Raw genomic sequence first — 18,422 nt, forward strand, 5'->3', positions numbered from 1 at the left:
ACAGAATCCCAGTGCTGTGATATATATTTCTATTTTCTGTTTTGATGCCTCAGCGTTGGTGATAGCAGTCCGTCCATTCGACACAAAATGCACCTTATCACATTCTCATGTCATGAGTGGATTTAATAATATTTACAAAATGTCCTTGTGATTACTGCCATCAGCATGCTCCACCGGTGCACACCCACACAGACATTCTGATGTCTTTGAGTGAGTGATTGATTGTTTAGCATATTTTGAAAGTGTCACACCCAATGTGCCACTGACACCTTGCCAGGGTTTGTTACTCGCTTAAATAAACACATTCCATACCTGGGTGAGGTTCTAATCCTGCCACCCGTGGTCAACCTGAGGTAGTTGGAGTTTGATTTATCATTATAGCATCATCAACTATATCTATTTGTTTCAATATATCTAATTGAATATGTCTCTCCACTGCAGGCTCGAGTGTGAATTGGTGCGCCCAAAGTGTCACTTTTGACAAGGACCGTGTCAGTTTAGAAAAATCTTCATTATCATAAACATGAATATAAGTTGTGTTGTGTGTTTTTGTAGTTTTTTTTTGTGTGTCTTTGTAGTTGTTCTGTGTCTCTTTGTGGTCATTTATTGTCCCTTTGTCTTTGCCGTGTGTCTCTGCAGCTGTTGTTTTAGTCTCTTTGTGGTTGTTTTGAGTCTCTTCCTGAATGCTATGTGTCTCTTTGAGGGACATTTTGCAGGTGGAGCGTCAGGGGGCCCCCTGACGCTTGGGGCCCTCTGGGCCTGTGCTCGGTAGGCCTGTTTAGTATTTCACGCATGTGTTCAATTCATGGAAAATGTATGTTAAAAAAAGTTGCTTTTGCTGGTGTGTACAATACATTACGCTTTGCACAACTACTCTATATATTGTGCAAAATGTCAAGTGAGTAACACGCGTGGCTCGGTGCTCATGTACCTATCCTTTGCTGCGGTCTTTCGAGACCCCCTCCATCATTCCGGGATCTGTTGAAATCGATTCTGTTCTATCCGGTTCTGCGGTTCTATCTAGTCTATCCCTTGCTTTGGTTAATTTGACCTCTCTTAACTCTGGTTTAACATCAACTCATGAAATATCACCCGAACAAGTTCTACCCTTCAACTTTCTCTCATGACTCATTTTCTATTTTGCTTAGGAATTCTCTGCGGCGGCAGGTAAAGTATATGTTTTATTTATTCATATAAAATAAATCTCTTTTGGAGGATGAGGCTTCATCTGACCTCAGCATCACTACCCTTGGTTATCCTATTTCAGGATGGAGTCCAGTAGCCAAGGACTGTCCACTCTTCCTATTTTATGCATGTATAATAAATGATTGTTAAATTCTGATAGAGTATCTCCTGATTGAAATGGAATCGATATTTATGTGTGAATTAACACAAGTTGAACTGGTATTTTCGGGATGGTCATGCAGGTTCCTGAACCTGCTCCGGATCTCCATGTTTGCGCCCTTTCTCAATGTTTATACTAATAATAAGAATAATGAGAACATGTTTCTGTAAACAGCCACATGATGGCGATAATCTGTACAAAAGAAAATCAGTTCCTTGGAATCCATCCCAACTCTTCAGCAAACTGCACTGAAATGTGTGAAGGATTCTTAAGATATCATTACCGAACAGACAGACATCACCCTCATGTCTTTGGAAGACGAAATAATCATCATGAAGATAATATTTAGATTTTAAGCAGCGATTATCTGTTGTTGGCCGTTTCTGACAGATAAGCTTATTAATCAAGAATAAAACATTTACACCTGTTATAAATTGCATACTAATGAGTATTAATGTGGGAACAATGCTTTATAAATGATGAATTAAGTGTATACTCATACTTCACTAATGCTTCATAGTTTAAACATAATCGTGCATGTGCAAGCATAAGTTTAGTATGACGTTGAACTGCTCATCGTGTGTACACATATTTAGTATCTACAGTAATGTTAAGTTGATGATCTGACAGCAGATGTCGCCACTAGTCAGCGTTCAGGCGGTTGAAGGTTAAGGGGTTAAGTAATGACAGAGGAGAGCGAGGAGAGCTTGGTCTTGGCTGGTCTGGTTCCGTGTTGGGACTTGACTAAAGTTATGAGGAAAACCCAGAATGTGTTGGACTGACTTATTCCTTATCATACACCCACGTCGCTACATTAGCATGCTGACGTCAGCCCCGAATAATGACATCGCACACATACACAACAAACCACAGACACACAAAGCATTGCTTATTATGTAATGAAGACATCAAATGGAAGGTTGATATAATGCACATTTCCCCTTTTATTGTAAATTAAAATCCCATTTAAAAGACACAAATGCATTACGTCACCATGATTACAGGTGGTGAAGGATCCAGCAGAGTTGGTTAGGCCATCCGATCAGGATTACTTGTGGACACCTCCCTTTACAGGGTTTCTCAGGTAAACCCAGAAATATCATATATCTCATCTGGAAAGGTTGCTGTGGAGAGGTACGTCTAGAATACCCTGCTAAACCTACTGCGCCTGCAACCCAGCCCGAGTCAGCAGAAGGGAACGGAATAAAGGTTTCAAAGTGTGGAAAGTTTTATAGTTACACAAACTGAACTGCACGTCTAACGGCACATATTGTCAAGCTACAGATGTAACAAATGCAGGTAAATGTTTTGTAATTATAATGGAAAATTATTTTATCTAAATGTAGACCATTGGGTCTCCACACAGTAAGATTTAAAGATGCTATCGGGGTTTGTTTACAGCATTTAGACAGGCCTATACTGTACTTCAAATGATGTCTCTTGGATCAAATAAAATAATATGCAAATGAGTCTAACTCTTCAATTACATAAGTGAACACCTGAACCTTTTGGCAAGAAGTTGACAACAGAACAGCGGCATCGGAAAAATCCTGCAAAACCAGACGGAGTGGAATTTTGTTTTCACAGCAGTAGAAATGTACGCCTGTTTTTAAGTTCTATCTAGAACGGGTTAAGTGAACACTGTACTGCGTGTGACGGTGTGATTGGTTTCCTGGCCTTGGGGCAAACAACCATAAATAGAAATCAAAACCAATTCCAGGAAATAATTCATTCGCTTTGTTCTGTATGATGCAATGCACTAACAATTTCCTTAGTACAAAGGTTTTGTTTTTCTGGTTTTTTATCTTCCAGTAAACAGGAATCAAGGGAGAGATAGTGACAACATGCCACTCTTGCCAGATTCTAAAGTTTATTTGAAGTAGAGCTATGATCATGAATGCACATAGTTTCTGTCTGAGCTGGAGTTTCGATTAAAAACAATTCCCGCTGTCATGTGCCATTGCACAATATATTGTATGTAAATAGAGACTGTAAGAGAGATTTTGTGGTACGAGTTAAAAACAGCAGCGAAAAATCAATGAGACAAATAGTCAAATTGGCGCAAACACGACCCGATTTGATCCCGACGGTCTGGCAGAGAATCAAATCTCTAATCTGAAGGCCGAGATGAGGCTTAAGCAGTCTGAGTTGGACAAATCAAGTGTTTGCCTTTTAAAGTTACTGTTGTTCTCGTGCAAAATGTATTGCTGTCCCACCACTCCACTAAAAAGACTTTAGAAGATATGGACTTTATTTGTCTTACTCAGACTGTTAAAGCCTCAAATTAGCTTCAGATACATTAACAGAGGAGGAGGGTTGTGTGGATTTTGACTGGGACAGTGGATATGGAGAAAAGGCCTGAAGGGACGGGCTGTCAGTGTTGCAGACTTACCGACCTTCTAGCTAGTTTAAGAGACCTTCCGAGCTAGCGTGAGCTAGGTAGGTAGGTCAATTTGTAGGTTGGTAGGTCGTTGGTAAGGCAGGAAGGTATGTGGGTAGGTAGGAAGGTAGGTATGTGGGTAGGTAGGAAGGTAGGTATGTGGGTAGATAGGAAGGTCGATTGGTAGGTACGAAAGTCGTTGGTAAGTTAAGTAGGTAGGTAGGTTTCATCAAAAAAGAGTTGGCAACACTAGGCTGGGTTTTTAGGCTTGGATCATTTTAAAATGTTGCGTACTCTTGCTAGTTTCTCATTACTACCAACTCTAGCTTTAAAAAGTGATCTTTTAAATAGCATTATGATCTGGAGGGATGATGAAGGAACGTACATATGGACACGTGAGTATTGTTTTAGTAAGACAGACCTCTAAAGAAGGTGAACCAATCCTTTGACAAAATGAAACCAATAGTAAAAGAGATTAGTTGGGTTTAGTTATCCCAAGCTGAAACTAAAAGAGATTTGCGGTCTTCAGCTTTTCTCTTCCTTATGAAGTAACCGACAAACACAGCCATGAACACCAGTGACACGAAGAAGGCGCTGGCAAAGACCACGGTGCTGATGTTGGTGTTGAGGGTCTCCCTGATTCCCCAAGCTCCTTCGCTGGATTTAACGTCTGGATGAACTGGTGGAAGATTCACTGAAAGACAACAGCGCATTTGTTTTTAAGTTGGTTGGTTGGTTGGTAAATAGATAGGTTGGTAGGTAAGTAGGTAAGTAGGTAGGTAGGACGGTAGATAGGTCGTTAGGGAAGTGGGTTGATAGATAGATAGATAGATAGATGGATACAAAAGTTATTGGTAAGGTAGGTAGGTCAGTAGGTGGGTAGGTAGGTAGCTAGGTAGGAAAGTTGTTGGTGAGGTAGGTAGGTCAGTAGGTGGGTAGGTAGGTAGCTAGGTAGGAAAGTTGTTGGTGAGGTAGGTCAATAGGTCAGTAGGTCAGTAGGTGGGTAAGTTGTTAGTAAGTAGGGACGTGTGGTCAGGGGATGCAGGTGAGATCATGAAAAGTAAAAAACAAATAATGATAAAATAAAATAAATATTAATATGTCTCTACTGATCTGTGCTATAAATGTAATTTCTGTATGATTCCAATCATTTCAAGCATTTTTATAATCACAATCGCCGAATTTGCGCATGTCCTGTCCAAACAGCTGTGCCCTCATCTCAGATTGCGCAATCCCTCACAAACTGGGTTGAGCGCCGCGTGCCTTTTGGCTTTCTCCTTGTTTGTCACCACTGTAATATTTGTTGACACTTGTATTATATGTCCTTTCTTTCCATAGAACAGGTCGTGTATTTCACGTGTGTGGTAGAACATATTCAGTCCTGCTGATCTGACATTAAAGGAGCACAGAGGGGAGGCAAACAGCACATCTGCCTCAATGAAGGGGGGCGTGCGAGAGCCCACGGGTCGGGTTCATGCTTGTTCTGCAGTTGCTCTTCTTCTACACTTCTCTTCTTCTTCTTCTTATATTTTGCTTTGACCGCAAAAATGGAAGATTCTATATCTAAGCTTAAAAATGTCTCAAATATGACCAAATCAACAGCAATTCAACGTCGGACTGGTAAAGTAACCATTTATGTGTTTGTGTTCTCTTTATACATCCGTGGTCGTTACACAGATTTGCTTCTGAAACGCTCCCAGTGGGGCAGGATTGCGGCTAGGTAGGAAAATTGTTGGAAAGGTAGGTAGGTAGGTCATTAGGTCAGTAGGTAGGTAGGTAGATAAGTAGTGGATAAGGTAGGTAGGTAGGTATGTCATTGTTAGGAAGGTAGATAGTTAGGTAGCTAGCTAATAAATGAATTGATAGATCACATATTCACCTGCAGCGGACGGGTCACTCTTTTTAATCACAGGGCTGCCATCATCCACAGTTCCACTGGCAACAGCCTGAACGCCAAACCGCAAAGGACCCTGGGTAATGTAGTGTCCGACTGTCTCCCTGTTCAGCGAACGCTTGCGCCGGGATGGATTCCTCAGACAACCCTGGGCACATCTGGAAAAGGCACTCCCAGGCTCGCACAGGATGACGGAGCAGGTGATGTACACCTGTAAGATTTAGTAAAAACAGAAGACAAGACATCCTTTAATAACAAGAAACTGTAGCTCATGCTTTGCTTCAGTTTGCATTTTCACAAAAATCTAATTTCATCTGGTCTTTGGTGACATGATATATGTAGTATAACCGGATGCCTTTGACACAGGTGTCTGCAGTTCTAGATGAATCAGTCAGTATTAAACTGTAAAGACAGTAGGGCTTAGCTAAAGATCTTGGAGCTACTGTTATTTGTGCTAACACCACCAACAACCAAAAAACAGATAAATAGCTACCAGATGGCAACCTCCAGTTCTGAAAAATGAAGCCAAAGCTTCACGTGTTAAAGCTGCATTCTCTCTAATGTCCACCAGGGGGCGACTCCTCTGGTTGTATAGAAGTCTATGAGAAAATGACTCTACTTCTCTCTTGATTTATTACCTCAGTAAACATTGTAAACATGAGTTTATGGTCTCAATCTCTAGTTTCAAGTCTTTCTTCAATACAGCATGATGTTCATTTAGTACATTATGGTCCATTTAGAGTCAAACAGACCATAAAGCAGGGGATGCTGTGATTGAAATGGCGTTGTCCAGTCTGGAAGTTGTACGTGTTTTTGTCTTTGAACTTGAGCCCTTTCACAGTGTGTTTTCACTTCATGAAAGTTGATTGTAACATGTTGGTCGCTAAAAAAATGTCTTGGAAAAAGCCATTCTCTCATGTCACTTCTGGTTGCAAAAAAACAGCGATGGCCAAAATACAGAACTCGAGGCTTCCAAACGACAAACCAATGAGTGACGTCAGGTGACAATGTCCAACTCTTACATGCAGTCTATGATTGTACACTGTCTCACCCATACCACAGCCTGTATAAATAATATTTCTGGCATAAGTTTTTTATAATTTAATATTCATTTTTTTTTTACCTGGTCAAGGTTTCCTGTAAATTTGAAGGCTTGAACCTCAAAGTTGAATGAAGTTTGACTAGATGGGTGGATTTTAAGTGTCTCGTCCATTTGACACCTGTCAGAAAAATGGAAAATGAAGTGAGAAATTAAAAGCCAAAAGCATTTTTGTTTATGATCCCAGAGAGCATCAGCACTCACCCGTTCTTGATGAGGTCATAGGCTAAGGTGTTTTCCGGGTTGTCGTCGGGAGTGGCTTTGCATGATTCGACAAACAAATTCACGTTTGGTAGATCTGATTCCGCCTGAATGCCCATGTAAATCATTTCCAACAGCTTGACCTCCACTGGATAGGCGCTGGCAGCCACCTTGCTTGTAAAGTTGCTGTCTGTGAATATCTCAAAAGTGTAGCCGAAGCTGCCGAAGCTGGACTCGGTGAAAATGTAGTCGGACTTGTGGAGGTTGAAGTAGCTGGAGATGCTGATGGTTTTCAGAAACTGGCAGGAGAAGTCAATCTTAACTTTATTCCTTCGGGTTATGACCTCGGTGGGCTTCAGGAAGGAGTTTATCTCATTCTTGAAAACGAGAAAGTCGCCTTGATCCTTTATTTGAGACCAAAAAAGAAAGCGGTATGAGAGGAAAATGATCAGGAAGTTCTGAGTTCACAAAATGCAGAATTGTTTTTTTATGGCATAGAGTGCTGCAGGAATGAGTCCGACAACCCCGTGACTGAGTCAGCATGTTTGCACTTCCGATTCCCTCGTCTACATGTCAATGTGTTACTTTTATCATGGTTACATGTGCGAAATCAGGTTTGTGTTTAACTCAAGCTGAAGAGATTTTTAACGTTTGGTTCTATGATGTAAAATATGTCAGTAAATGAATTTAGAAGCGGGTTGCTAACAAGTGGCTAAATGAGAACGACGTCACGTCAACTAGCCCGCCTTCACGGCCTTGTGTTGTGTGTTCAGTTCCTTTACAGCCTCACGTTAGCTTTTTACTTTACACTTCAAAAATCACAAAAGCCGTGTTCATTTGTGAAGATGAACAAAACCTGTGCGTATCATAAACATTTGTTTTCTGCAATAATCGAGAATCCAATGGAAGATTCTTATTGGCTTTATGTCGAGGAAACCAGTGATGCTAACTTCCTGTTGGATTTTTTTTTTTAAATAACGCATCCCTGCAGCTCTGTTTCGCAATTTGATCAGTGAGAAAAGAATTCCTGATTTTGATTTTTAAAAAAATGGAGATTTTTTTGCACACCTCAAGTTTTGTGCCGCAGGTGCTGAACGACATCGAGCCCACGATGTGAGTGCCGTTGGAGGAGAGGGAGCACGACGAGTCTCTCAGCTGCAGGTAGTTCTCGTCGATGCCGGGCATGGAGGCTTTCTCCACGGCCACCATCATCTTGTTGGGTGAGCACGTGACACTGGCCTTGCCTGTAAATCACGTTTCATGTTCAACTTCCACGTCAACGAGGACGGCACGGCTTCAGAGTGCAACTCATGCCGTCTCCAACATTAAAACATTAAAACACTGCTCACATGGTAAACTTGGAGAAGTAAGTAAAACAACTTTGGTTGTGTTCATTGTTGAACTCCGTGGGAGGACAGCACACTGATTGCATTGTGTGCTTTTATACCTGCAGTAAGAAGACTTGTCGTCTGCATACAGTGCCGTACAAAGAGGAACTAAATTGTGTTTCTCTTGGGTCCCAAAACAAAAAGAATAAATGATGCAACATTCAGACGACTATACACGAGTCATAGAAATAGAAAAGTATAAATACTAAAGCCAGCTGTAAATGTGGGCTCTACCACACAATTGGGCCCTCACTATGCAAATCAGTCCAATTCACAACGATCTCTCCAGTGACCACGGCAGCGCTGAAGGATGTCTTTTCTCCCAGACTGGGATGTTGAATCACAAACAGGGTTTCTTGACCTGACGTTTTCGAGGAACGCCGTCTCAACGTGTCGTTTTTTTCTCTCAGTCGACATTTATTCTACAGGTCGGCTCTGTCGCTGTTCTTTCTACTGTGACCACGATCTTTTGTTTTCATGGTGTTTAACAGAGACGACTGACGATCAACACACCTTGAATGACGGCCCCCTGGGTCACCACGACAACGACGCACCTCATATCCGATTGTCTGAATGTTGAAACAGAGAAAAATCTATTATAGTAGTATATAGCCCCTACTATCAGTCACAGTAGGGGCTATATACTACTCATAGTCATGTTTATGATAAACTGATATTATCTAACGCATCTTCACACATACAGTGGTAAAACATTTTGAGATCATCAGAGAAGATTTAAAGCGAATGTTACAGAAACCAGAAATAAATAATCTCCTAAAACCAATAGAGGCTCGTGTCTTTGTTAGTCCTCGTCGGTTCCTCCTCCACTTCATAGAAAGAAACAAAAGATGTCCGCTCTGCTGACGTGACACAAAGCAGCGAGGAGGACATACCGTGCTGTACTTTCCCCGTGAAGGCGGATTAAAAGGACTCACGTTTCTTTTGTCTCTGCGGTGAAGCAGAACGGCACGGATCTGTACAGGTCGGCGGGCTGAGGCTGCCACCTCACAGTCACTTCAGCTTTTCCATTCTGATCGTCTTTGAACGTTTTGGTGGAGTTCATGGGGCCGCTCACCTGGAAGCCGTGAATGCTACGGGACAAAATGTGGGACAAGTGTCAAATAATTTGGCATTATCTTCTTCTGGGCAACCAGAAATGAGGTGTTCTTGGTTACATGTGCATATATTATCTTTATTTAGCCAGGCTAATGGACATTATTTAATTAACGGGCCAACCGGGAACAGGTCCAGGGGCCCAAAGTGTCCCATCCTAGACTTTACTTACAAATGTCCCTCACAGAAACTCAAAATGAACACAAAGACACAAAACAACGACGACAAAAAGGGGAAAAACAAGCACAGACAAGAAATAACTAAGCTACACGACTACAAAGAGACACAAAACGGCTACAATTAGGGGCAAAACAACTACAGATACACAAAGTGACCACAAGGAGATGCAAAACAACTACAAAGAGACCAAACACGACAAAAAAAAGTTTAAAAAACAGCCACGTAAAATGAATAACTCAGACTAAAACTTCAACAAAGAGACTCAAAAGGTACATCAGAAGGTCTGTGAGTGTCCTCCTGTGTACGGGGTCGACAGATTTAAGAGGTAAATACCTGGTATGGTGAGCTTGTGCTTGGGCAGAAAGCTGGAACTCCTGACCCACAGCAGCATAAAGAACATCACCATGAGAAGGAGTCTGGGACAAGAACATGGGCCGACTGTGACCCGCTTCACAGGTCGGAATCGGAGGAACGACTGAAACACAGACAGGAGAGTTTCATCGGGACATCAGGAAGTAACATTAGACTCCAGTAGGTCGTAGTGGTTTCTAGTACTTTATGCTTTATGCAGTTATGCTTGTTGGTGTTAGATTTGGTTGGTCAGCACGTGTCCAGTCAAGTTGGTTTCCTTGAGGGTCAGACATTCACTCCACTGTTCCTGCAGCCTACTTACTCTCCATGGAGAACTGCAGCCTCACTCTGCAGAGGGGCGGTGCGTTCACGTCGGAGGCCTCCCGCAGCACCGACGATCCATCTGCGTAGGTCAACGTGATGTTTTTGCGCGGAAAGTCGTCCAGCTGCAGCTCAAACACGTGGACACCGACGGCGACTGGACCTGCAGCCGTCAGCGCACAAGCAGTCTGGGAGGAGAATTAAACGAAGATGGTTCAATCATTTTGTCTCTTCGGGGTTTTTGAAGTTATAGAAAACATTTTTGGAGCTTCATTTAGGACACCTGTGAACAGACGTAATAAAAAGCTAAATATATGAGGAACATGATGTCGCTGGCTCCCTGTTGAAAAGCATTACCTCGTCCATAGTGAAGTTTGCAGGAGCCGAAGCGTCTGCAGCAAAGCGACATCTCACGTCATCTCCGTCCGGATCGTGTGCCAGAAGTCGAAACCTTGAAAAGCAGTTCTGAGGCACGCTGCAAGAAAATCACAACACATCATGTTCACACTTACACGTGTAACATATTCTGATCTTTATGCCACTATAGTTCTCCACCCCAAGATTAAACTCATTATGGACGAGAAAGTCATGTAAAAGAAAATTCTATATGTTTTCTCTCTTTAACATATTTTATTTATTTGTGAAATACTGGACGCTTCCACCATTTCAGACCTATACAATCCTAATCCTCAATAATAATGACATTTAATTTAAAATCCCATAGAAGGGAGTCGTCTCTGATGAGACAGGAAGTCTTACTGAGTAAATATGAAGATGCATATGTGTGTATGTATGTGAACAGGAATATAAACGCAATCTTTTTTCTTTTTGTTTCCATTTTTCAAAGATTTAAGTCTCTATCTATGCACACAATATTATTTCTCTCAAATAAGGACACAGTCTTACAGCAGTTTGTGAAATACTCACAAAATGTTTTTCTTAGCACGACTTTCAAACTAATGTGTTTCACTTGCAAGTATCTTTCGTGCTGTTTTTTGCACATCGACAGTTGGACGACATTAAGCAACAAAACTAACGTAACCAAAATGAAATTGATATTCCATGTACACAATTCACCGGATTTAAATTGCTGTATCTATATACAGTATACAGGACTGTCTCAGAAAATTAGAATATTGTGATAAAGTTCTTTATTTTGTGTAATGCAATTAAAAAAACAAAAATGTCATGTATTCTGGATTCATTACAAATCAACTGAAATATTGCAAGCCTTTTATTCTTTTAATATTGCTGATTATGGCTTACAGCTTAAGAAAACTCAAATATCCTATCTCTAAATATTAGAATATCATGAAAAAGTATACTAGTAGGGTATTCAACTAATCACTTGAATCGTCTAATTAACTCGAAACACCTGCAAGGGTTTCCTGAGCCTTGAAAAACACTCAGCTTGGTTCAGTAAACTAAATCACACGTATGGGGATTATCACAATATTCTAATTTTCTGAGACAGTCCTGTATGTATATACATATTGTACAAACCTGGGTGAAGCCTTGTGTTTTTAACCTCTTCCTTACACAGACTTCCCTATTTCCCTCCAAACATATACTTCTCAATGCAGTTTTGTTGTTTGGGAATGTAATAGTTTGGGGTTACAGGTCAGGTCTCGCAAGAATTGTATAACGTGCAGTAACTTATGTGCAACATCTCAGATGTCATAGTAATGTCATTTCCCGGTTTGTATAATTTAAATTCATGTTATTTGATCGGGACGATGCATTTCAACAAAGTTCCAATACAGAGCACAGAGCTGATTTACAACTTTACATTTAGTGTGTTTGAACAAAGAAAGGGTGTTTGGTCCAGGTGGTGCTGATGTAAACACCAACATTAAATGTCACAGTTCCCAGAGTTGATTGGATGATTATTAAAATCACCTGTTGGCTCCTGATTAAGGACTGAGAGGTGATGGAGTGAATATTAAAGCTGACACCAGACTTTAAACCACAACAGTGAACCCAGTTTAAGCTCCATTGGCTCTGTTTTAGTTTTTAAAGCGTCTACATTGCAGACTTTGTTATTTTATAATCCTTCATGAGCAGTTTTTAAATAAGAAAACAGGCACCGCAGCTCCAAAATGATGGAATCCTCCAGAAGCTACAAGAGACGGAGGCTCTGGACATGTTTCAACAACAGATGAAAACTTATTTATTTGATTTACTTCGTCTACGATTAATGTTTTTTCTACTCATTTTTTTATTTTTATTATTTTTATTGGTCTCTGTTTTTATATATATTTTAGCTTTTACTGTCTTTTTAATGTCTACTGTTGTGGAAATTTATCATATCGTTCTTTTAGGTATAACTTGTATCGCTTAAACCTGCATATATGTAGATGAGGCCAACCAGGCTCATTTAAAACCTAACGATAAATGAGTTCATCGGTATTTTAGCATTTCTGACTTGCTGTAGTGTTATTTCACCACCTAACCCTCTTCCCACGAAAAGACTGGGAACTGGCCTTGGTCTGTGCAGCGGCAGACAGAGGAGGACGACATCTGCGAAGGGAGGGTGAAGGGAGGAGACGAGATAACGTACATATACTCTGTTTTTGTCTATTCCTTGTTGTTAGACCTCCGAACCATCTGTGGGGAAAGAGCTCTATCCATTCAGCTGAATTATCATTAGTGTCTGTTAAATAAATATGTTTTTATATTTTAAGAGTTTTCTCATCTCGATTATTTCTCACCGGGAGGTTAAAAAGATTATTTTCCACGACATCTACCTTTTATTTTTTTTAAGTTTGAGCTACAGCTCTTGTCATTATCATTATTATTATTAAGGAGGTTTTTTTTCATTTGTTTGTTCATATTTCTGTATTATGTGGTTGAGAACTGGTCCTCAGGCTTCTTCCCGATCCGCTGAAATCTGGAGGTCCAGTAGCGCCACAGTGATGTTGCACAATGCGCAGTATGGTTTCCATTCCTCCCGCACTGCCTGACAGACTGATCTCTTACTGGTGTGTGTGTGTGTGTGTGTTCTGCTTGACCTGCAGAGCTCTGCTTCGTGTCTTTATCCCAGTTAAAGAGAAGGTTCGTACCGTAGAGAAGACACCGTGGTGGTGACGGGACAGCCATTGAGGCCGTGAGAGTCGGATCGGGTTCCCAGGTCCAGTTCTGCGTGAGAAGTCCAGTTAGTCTTTTCTTCCACATTGGACGTCCAGCAGCAGCCCGAGTCCCTGAGGAGAACAGGATGAAATGGGTTAAATAAACACACACACACACACACACACACACACACACACACACACACACACACACACACACACACACACACACACACACACACACACACACACACACACACACACACAATGTGCCTTTGTTACCCTCCTCTTATTCATCATTTCCCCGTATTACACCCACATATGTCATGTATTGTGTTCTATGAACTGCTGGATCCCGAACAGAAAATGAAAGAGAAGGAGACAGAAAAACGATTCAGAGAATTCTTTATTTTTTCTCCCTTTTAACAAATTTTTCTTGTGAAATACTGGACGCCTTTCATCAGACCTACTAAAATCAAATCAAACTAATTAAGGTGGACAGTAATAATTTCATTATAGAAAATGAAAATCAATCTCAAATTAGTGCGATTCACGTTATTATCTCAATAATCATCGAAATAATGCCCTTAAAATAAACGTACTACTCACAGTCTTTTTCTGTGAAAAACAAAATGATGTTAAACAATGGAATCAAATCATAAGGTTTCCCTGCATAAATACAGGATGAATAATATCTACATGTGAGCGGGTTTTCTACAGGATAATTCCTCTGCTTTAGTGTTTTTTAATTCACAATTATTTACCTGGATCCACTTGTTGTGGGTGTTTTTATTTTGTATCACGCAGTAAAATCACGTTTCTCTTCACGATGATACGCAGCTTCAACACGCAACATCTGAGGCGTTTTGTGGTCAAACGGCACATTTCAGAGTTTACTCTGATTCAGCTGTTTAATCAGCCTCTTGGTCTGCCACACCTGTGAGACGGACAACTTATCTTAGCAATGGAGTTTTCTTTCCATCTGAACAAAGAGAATGTCTTCAGAATGAGGCGAAACCTCCACGCTTGAAAAAGTGTTCCTGTTAACATACCGACTCCTGGCAGCGTGACGGTGAGCCATCAACCCACCGTCATGTCAATGTCACCTGGGCTGCATTCAACATATAATTAAGATATAATGTTCACGTTGTTTAGTATTTTCTTCTTCTCTTCTCTGACAGCGATTGTGTTACCAGAACATCGAAGCAGATCTCTTCCATCTGGAAACCTGAAAACAGGTTCTGAAGTCTAACTCGTCATTGTTTTTAAGAAGAACTTAATATGAATCCCTCCAAATATTAAAAATAAAAACTAGGCCCTTGATGTTATTTCAACTTTAACAGTGTTTAAGGAAACACTGAGCCCACCAGTCTTGGAGCATCATTTTATTTCTATTTATTTAATTCTGTTTTTTATTTATTTATTCTATGTATTTATTTATTTATTCTATGTATTTATTTATTTATTCTATGTATTTGTTTATTTGTTCTATGTATGTATTTATTTATTCTATGTATTTATTTATTTATTCTATGTATTTGTTTATTTATTCTATGTATTTGTTTATTTGTTCTATGTATGTATTTATTTGTTCTATGTATTTATTTATTTGTTCTATGTATGTATTTATTTGTTCTATGTATTTATTTATTTGTTCTATGTATTTATTTATTTGTTCTATGTATTTATTTATTTGTTCTATGTATTTATTTATTTATTCTATGTATTTATTTATTTATTCTATGTATTTGTTTATTTGTTCTATGTATGTATTTATTTATTCTATGTATTTATTTATTTATTCTATGTATTTGTTTATTTATTCTATGTATTTGTTTATTTGTTCTATGTATGTATTTATTTGTTCTATGTATTTATTTATTTGTTCTATGTATTTATTTATTTGTTCTATGTATTTATTTATTTATTCTATGTATTTGTTTATTTATTCTATGTATTTATTTATTTGTTCTATGTATTTATTTATTTGTTCTATGTATTTATTTATTTGTTCTATGTATTTATTTATTTGTTCTATGTATTTATTAAAGCATTTCTAAATAATTTCCTTTGTTTACATGCGATACATGTTTATGTCGTCATAATTGTTGTTTTTTGGGCTCATGTCGAATATCTAATGTTGTAATCATTTTCTGAAAACTTAAAAAAATATATAAATCATAAAAAAATAAAAATATTGAGCCTTCATAATGAACTTTAAAAGTCTTTACAGACATGTTTTCGTGTTATAACCGAGGCTTCTTTACTAACACTCTATTACATTGATTTCTCCCCACGACAGATGAAGCACTGATGCCTGCGGAGAAGAAGACCTTTGTGTTCACGTCACCTCAGAGAGAAGGAGGTTTTATTGGTGAAGATGGTCGCTGCTGTGCGCCTCTCAGACTGGCACCAGCGCCCCTGTCCGGTGGCGTCCTCGTCCGTTTGCAGGACAGCTGACTCGGTGAAGCTCGTGCACACCCCTTCCTCACAGTGGTGGGATGACTGACTCTCACATTTGTTTATTCCGTTCTGTCTGCGATGATAGGTCACCTGCAAAAAACACACACACGCACTGCATTCATTCCATGAGTTTTAAAGCGATTCAGGTTTCCCTTTTGTGTTTCGTCTCGGCGGGTTGTAAAGGTGTCTACATCAGTTAAGATGACAGCAGCAGGTATGAATGACATGCAGGTGTTACACAAGCCGAGGATCACTCCCTCAACGCTCTGAGTTCAGGTCATGTGTCCTAAATATGTTTTTATGTTTGTTCTTCTGACTCTTTAGTCATAGTTTACTCAGACAGGATGTGTTTTTAAACTGTAAAGCTTGATTATGAAATAAAACATTATAAATCCTTTAAGGTACAGTAGACTTACTTTTTTGTTTGTTTTCCTTTTAATCCTTTTGGTAAACTTTCAATGTTATAACATTGAAAAACAAATTACATATATACATATAATAAAATATGATGATGATGATTAAAAAAAACGACACAATACCATGAATGTCCCATCCGCCTTCCTCCTCAGAGGCATGAACGTGATGCTGTCTCCGTAAAAGCTGAGCGTGGAAGAAACCCCCACGAGCGCGAGCGCGAGCAGCAGCAGGAGTGCAGCGGCCTCCATGATGTCTGACACAATCTGAATCGGAAGAGAAGCTTGTTCAGTCGGTAGTAACGTGAGAGGCGGCTCCATCTCCATCACCCAACAGGACCAACCAGATCTGTGCTGATGTGTCACAGTTGATGGTGCTTTCTTTTTGGCATTCTGGCTTTTTGTTCCAGTCATCAGTCATCGGGGCCTAATGGACGGACAGTGAAGTGGCGGGAATGAATCTGTCGAGTCGGACGAGCTTTAGAGTCACAGTCGGTCAACTCCATTCTTTAATTGGACATTTGTGACATTGTTTCCTGGTTGATTCATTACTGATGGTGACTCTACAAAACAAGTAGCATACAAACAATTGAAATGTGCTGATGGGAAGCCTGTACTCAAAATGGATGTTTCTTTGGTAACCGTAAGTCGGGGGCTGACCTCAGTTGCTCTGTCCTGTTTTTTTTTCTTGGATTTGCGAAAGTTTAGACCGCAGCAACCCCAGCCACCTTCTGTGAAGTTAGTTTTAAAAACCCCTTTCTCTTTTGTTTTATCTGCTAAATGTGAATCATCATCATACTAAGATGAATCGGCTCTACCCTGTGTAAAGGACTCTTAAGAGGTTATGTGATTATTTCCTACAAACCTTTTACTTTGTATGTTACCCAAGTTAATCACTTGCTGCTAGCTTTTATTTTGTAAGTGCCTTTTTACGTTTTGGGTCTTTTATTTTGAAGTCCTTTTGGCCAGCGGAAGCAGAGCCATATCTCGTCTGAGTATGGTAGCTTGACTTCGCTTCAAGCTAAGAACGAAATTTACGGTACAGACTGAAAGGAAAAGTGACATGAAATATATTACTCTGCAATATATTTTCATAATTAACGTTTAAGCACCTAGCTGGAACGGGAACAAGGTATTGTGTGTTTATTGTGTTTTATTGTATTACTGTTTCAACTAGATGCTAATGTTAGCTTAACGGGTATAGCTAAATGACTCAGCTGTAATTTTAAGCTAATACTATATTTCGGTTTTACATATGCTGTTGATAAGTATACATGAGAAAATGTTTGATTAATGCTCCCATGTATTTACATGTAAGCCACTGAATGTTTAAACTCGTAAGAGTTCACTCATGTTTTATCTGTTTCGTAGTTCTTAAGGTGTTTTCTGGAGAAAGGTATATTTCTGTTCATCAAAGTAAGGATGAAGGTTGAACAAAAATAAAGGCCTCTGGAAATATCAGTAAGCTTCACCATTGTCCGGCTGGGGTCCGCTACACCCTGCTTTACAAGAACAAAGTTCTGAATTAATTTCCACGTCTTCTCTACAGTATAAACCATGAACTGGAGAGGGATACTTTTTATCTGGAACATGCAGCTTCAGCCTCAGTCTTTTGGCACAATACCACATTATGTAGCCATCAAGTGCATAGTTTTCAACCAGCTCATGTTAGATTATTATTATCATTATTATCTCTGATCAAATCTGACAGCCACAGTTGTATATCGATTGTCGCTAGCTAGAAATGAGAAGCTGCTGTTGTCTACTCTCTGTCAGAAATTAAAAATGAAAAATATTTATAAGTGGTAAATTGCATTTTCAACCTGCATGTGTGTCATGGGAGAATGAAAAGCAAAACACATGTTTGTATCTCTTTTTGTATTCCAGCAATTGTCTGAAATGACAAGACAAACTTTCGCTACTTTCTAAGCATGCTGTGTCCGAATTCCAATAGCAATTCCTTGCAATAGCAAGAAGGCTTTGGAGTCTTGGATAACTGGGACCTCCATCCATCTGACTCCCAAGTTTCTGTCAGCGGCTGTCATTGCTCACCTTCAGGGATAATTTGGGAATCAATTCACTTGGGAATGATTGGTGATTTGGTTCCATGTAGTGCAATGCAATGAACCTGGTGCATATTGCATTATGTTGAACAAAGGCAAGGGGAATCAATGAGTCTTTCATTATGATAACTGCTTACATCCAT

At 39.7% G+C, this 18,422-nt stretch overlaps 1 protein-coding gene across 1 annotated transcript; it reads right to left on the reverse strand.

Annotated features, from left to right (window-relative positions):
* Positions 1-2,124: 2,124 nt before the first annotated feature.
* On the reverse strand, positions 2,125-16,470 carry LOC306700168 (uncharacterized protein). The gene is made up of 13 exons (XM_079165097.1): positions 16,343-16,470; positions 15,691-15,893; positions 13,335-13,472; positions 10,630-10,747; positions 10,274-10,460; positions 9,934-10,075; positions 9,243-9,398; positions 8,821-8,876; positions 7,988-8,163; positions 6,923-7,323; positions 6,743-6,839; positions 5,605-5,830; positions 2,125-4,419 (listed from the first exon to the last, which is right to left on the reverse strand). The coding sequence occupies exons 1-13, from the start codon at positions 16,466-16,468 to the stop codon at positions 4,211-4,213; spliced, it is 2,235 nt and encodes a 744-aa protein (XP_079021223.1). The 5' UTR covers positions 16,469-16,470; the 3' UTR covers positions 2,125-4,210.
* Positions 16,471-18,422: the final 1,952 nt, after the last annotated feature.

Source organism: Pholis gunnellus (genome assembly GCF_910591455.1).
Source record: "Pholis gunnellus genome assembly, chromosome: 1".
In the NCBI taxonomy this organism is placed as follows: Eukaryota; Metazoa; Chordata; class Actinopteri; order Perciformes; family Pholidae; genus Pholis; species Pholis gunnellus.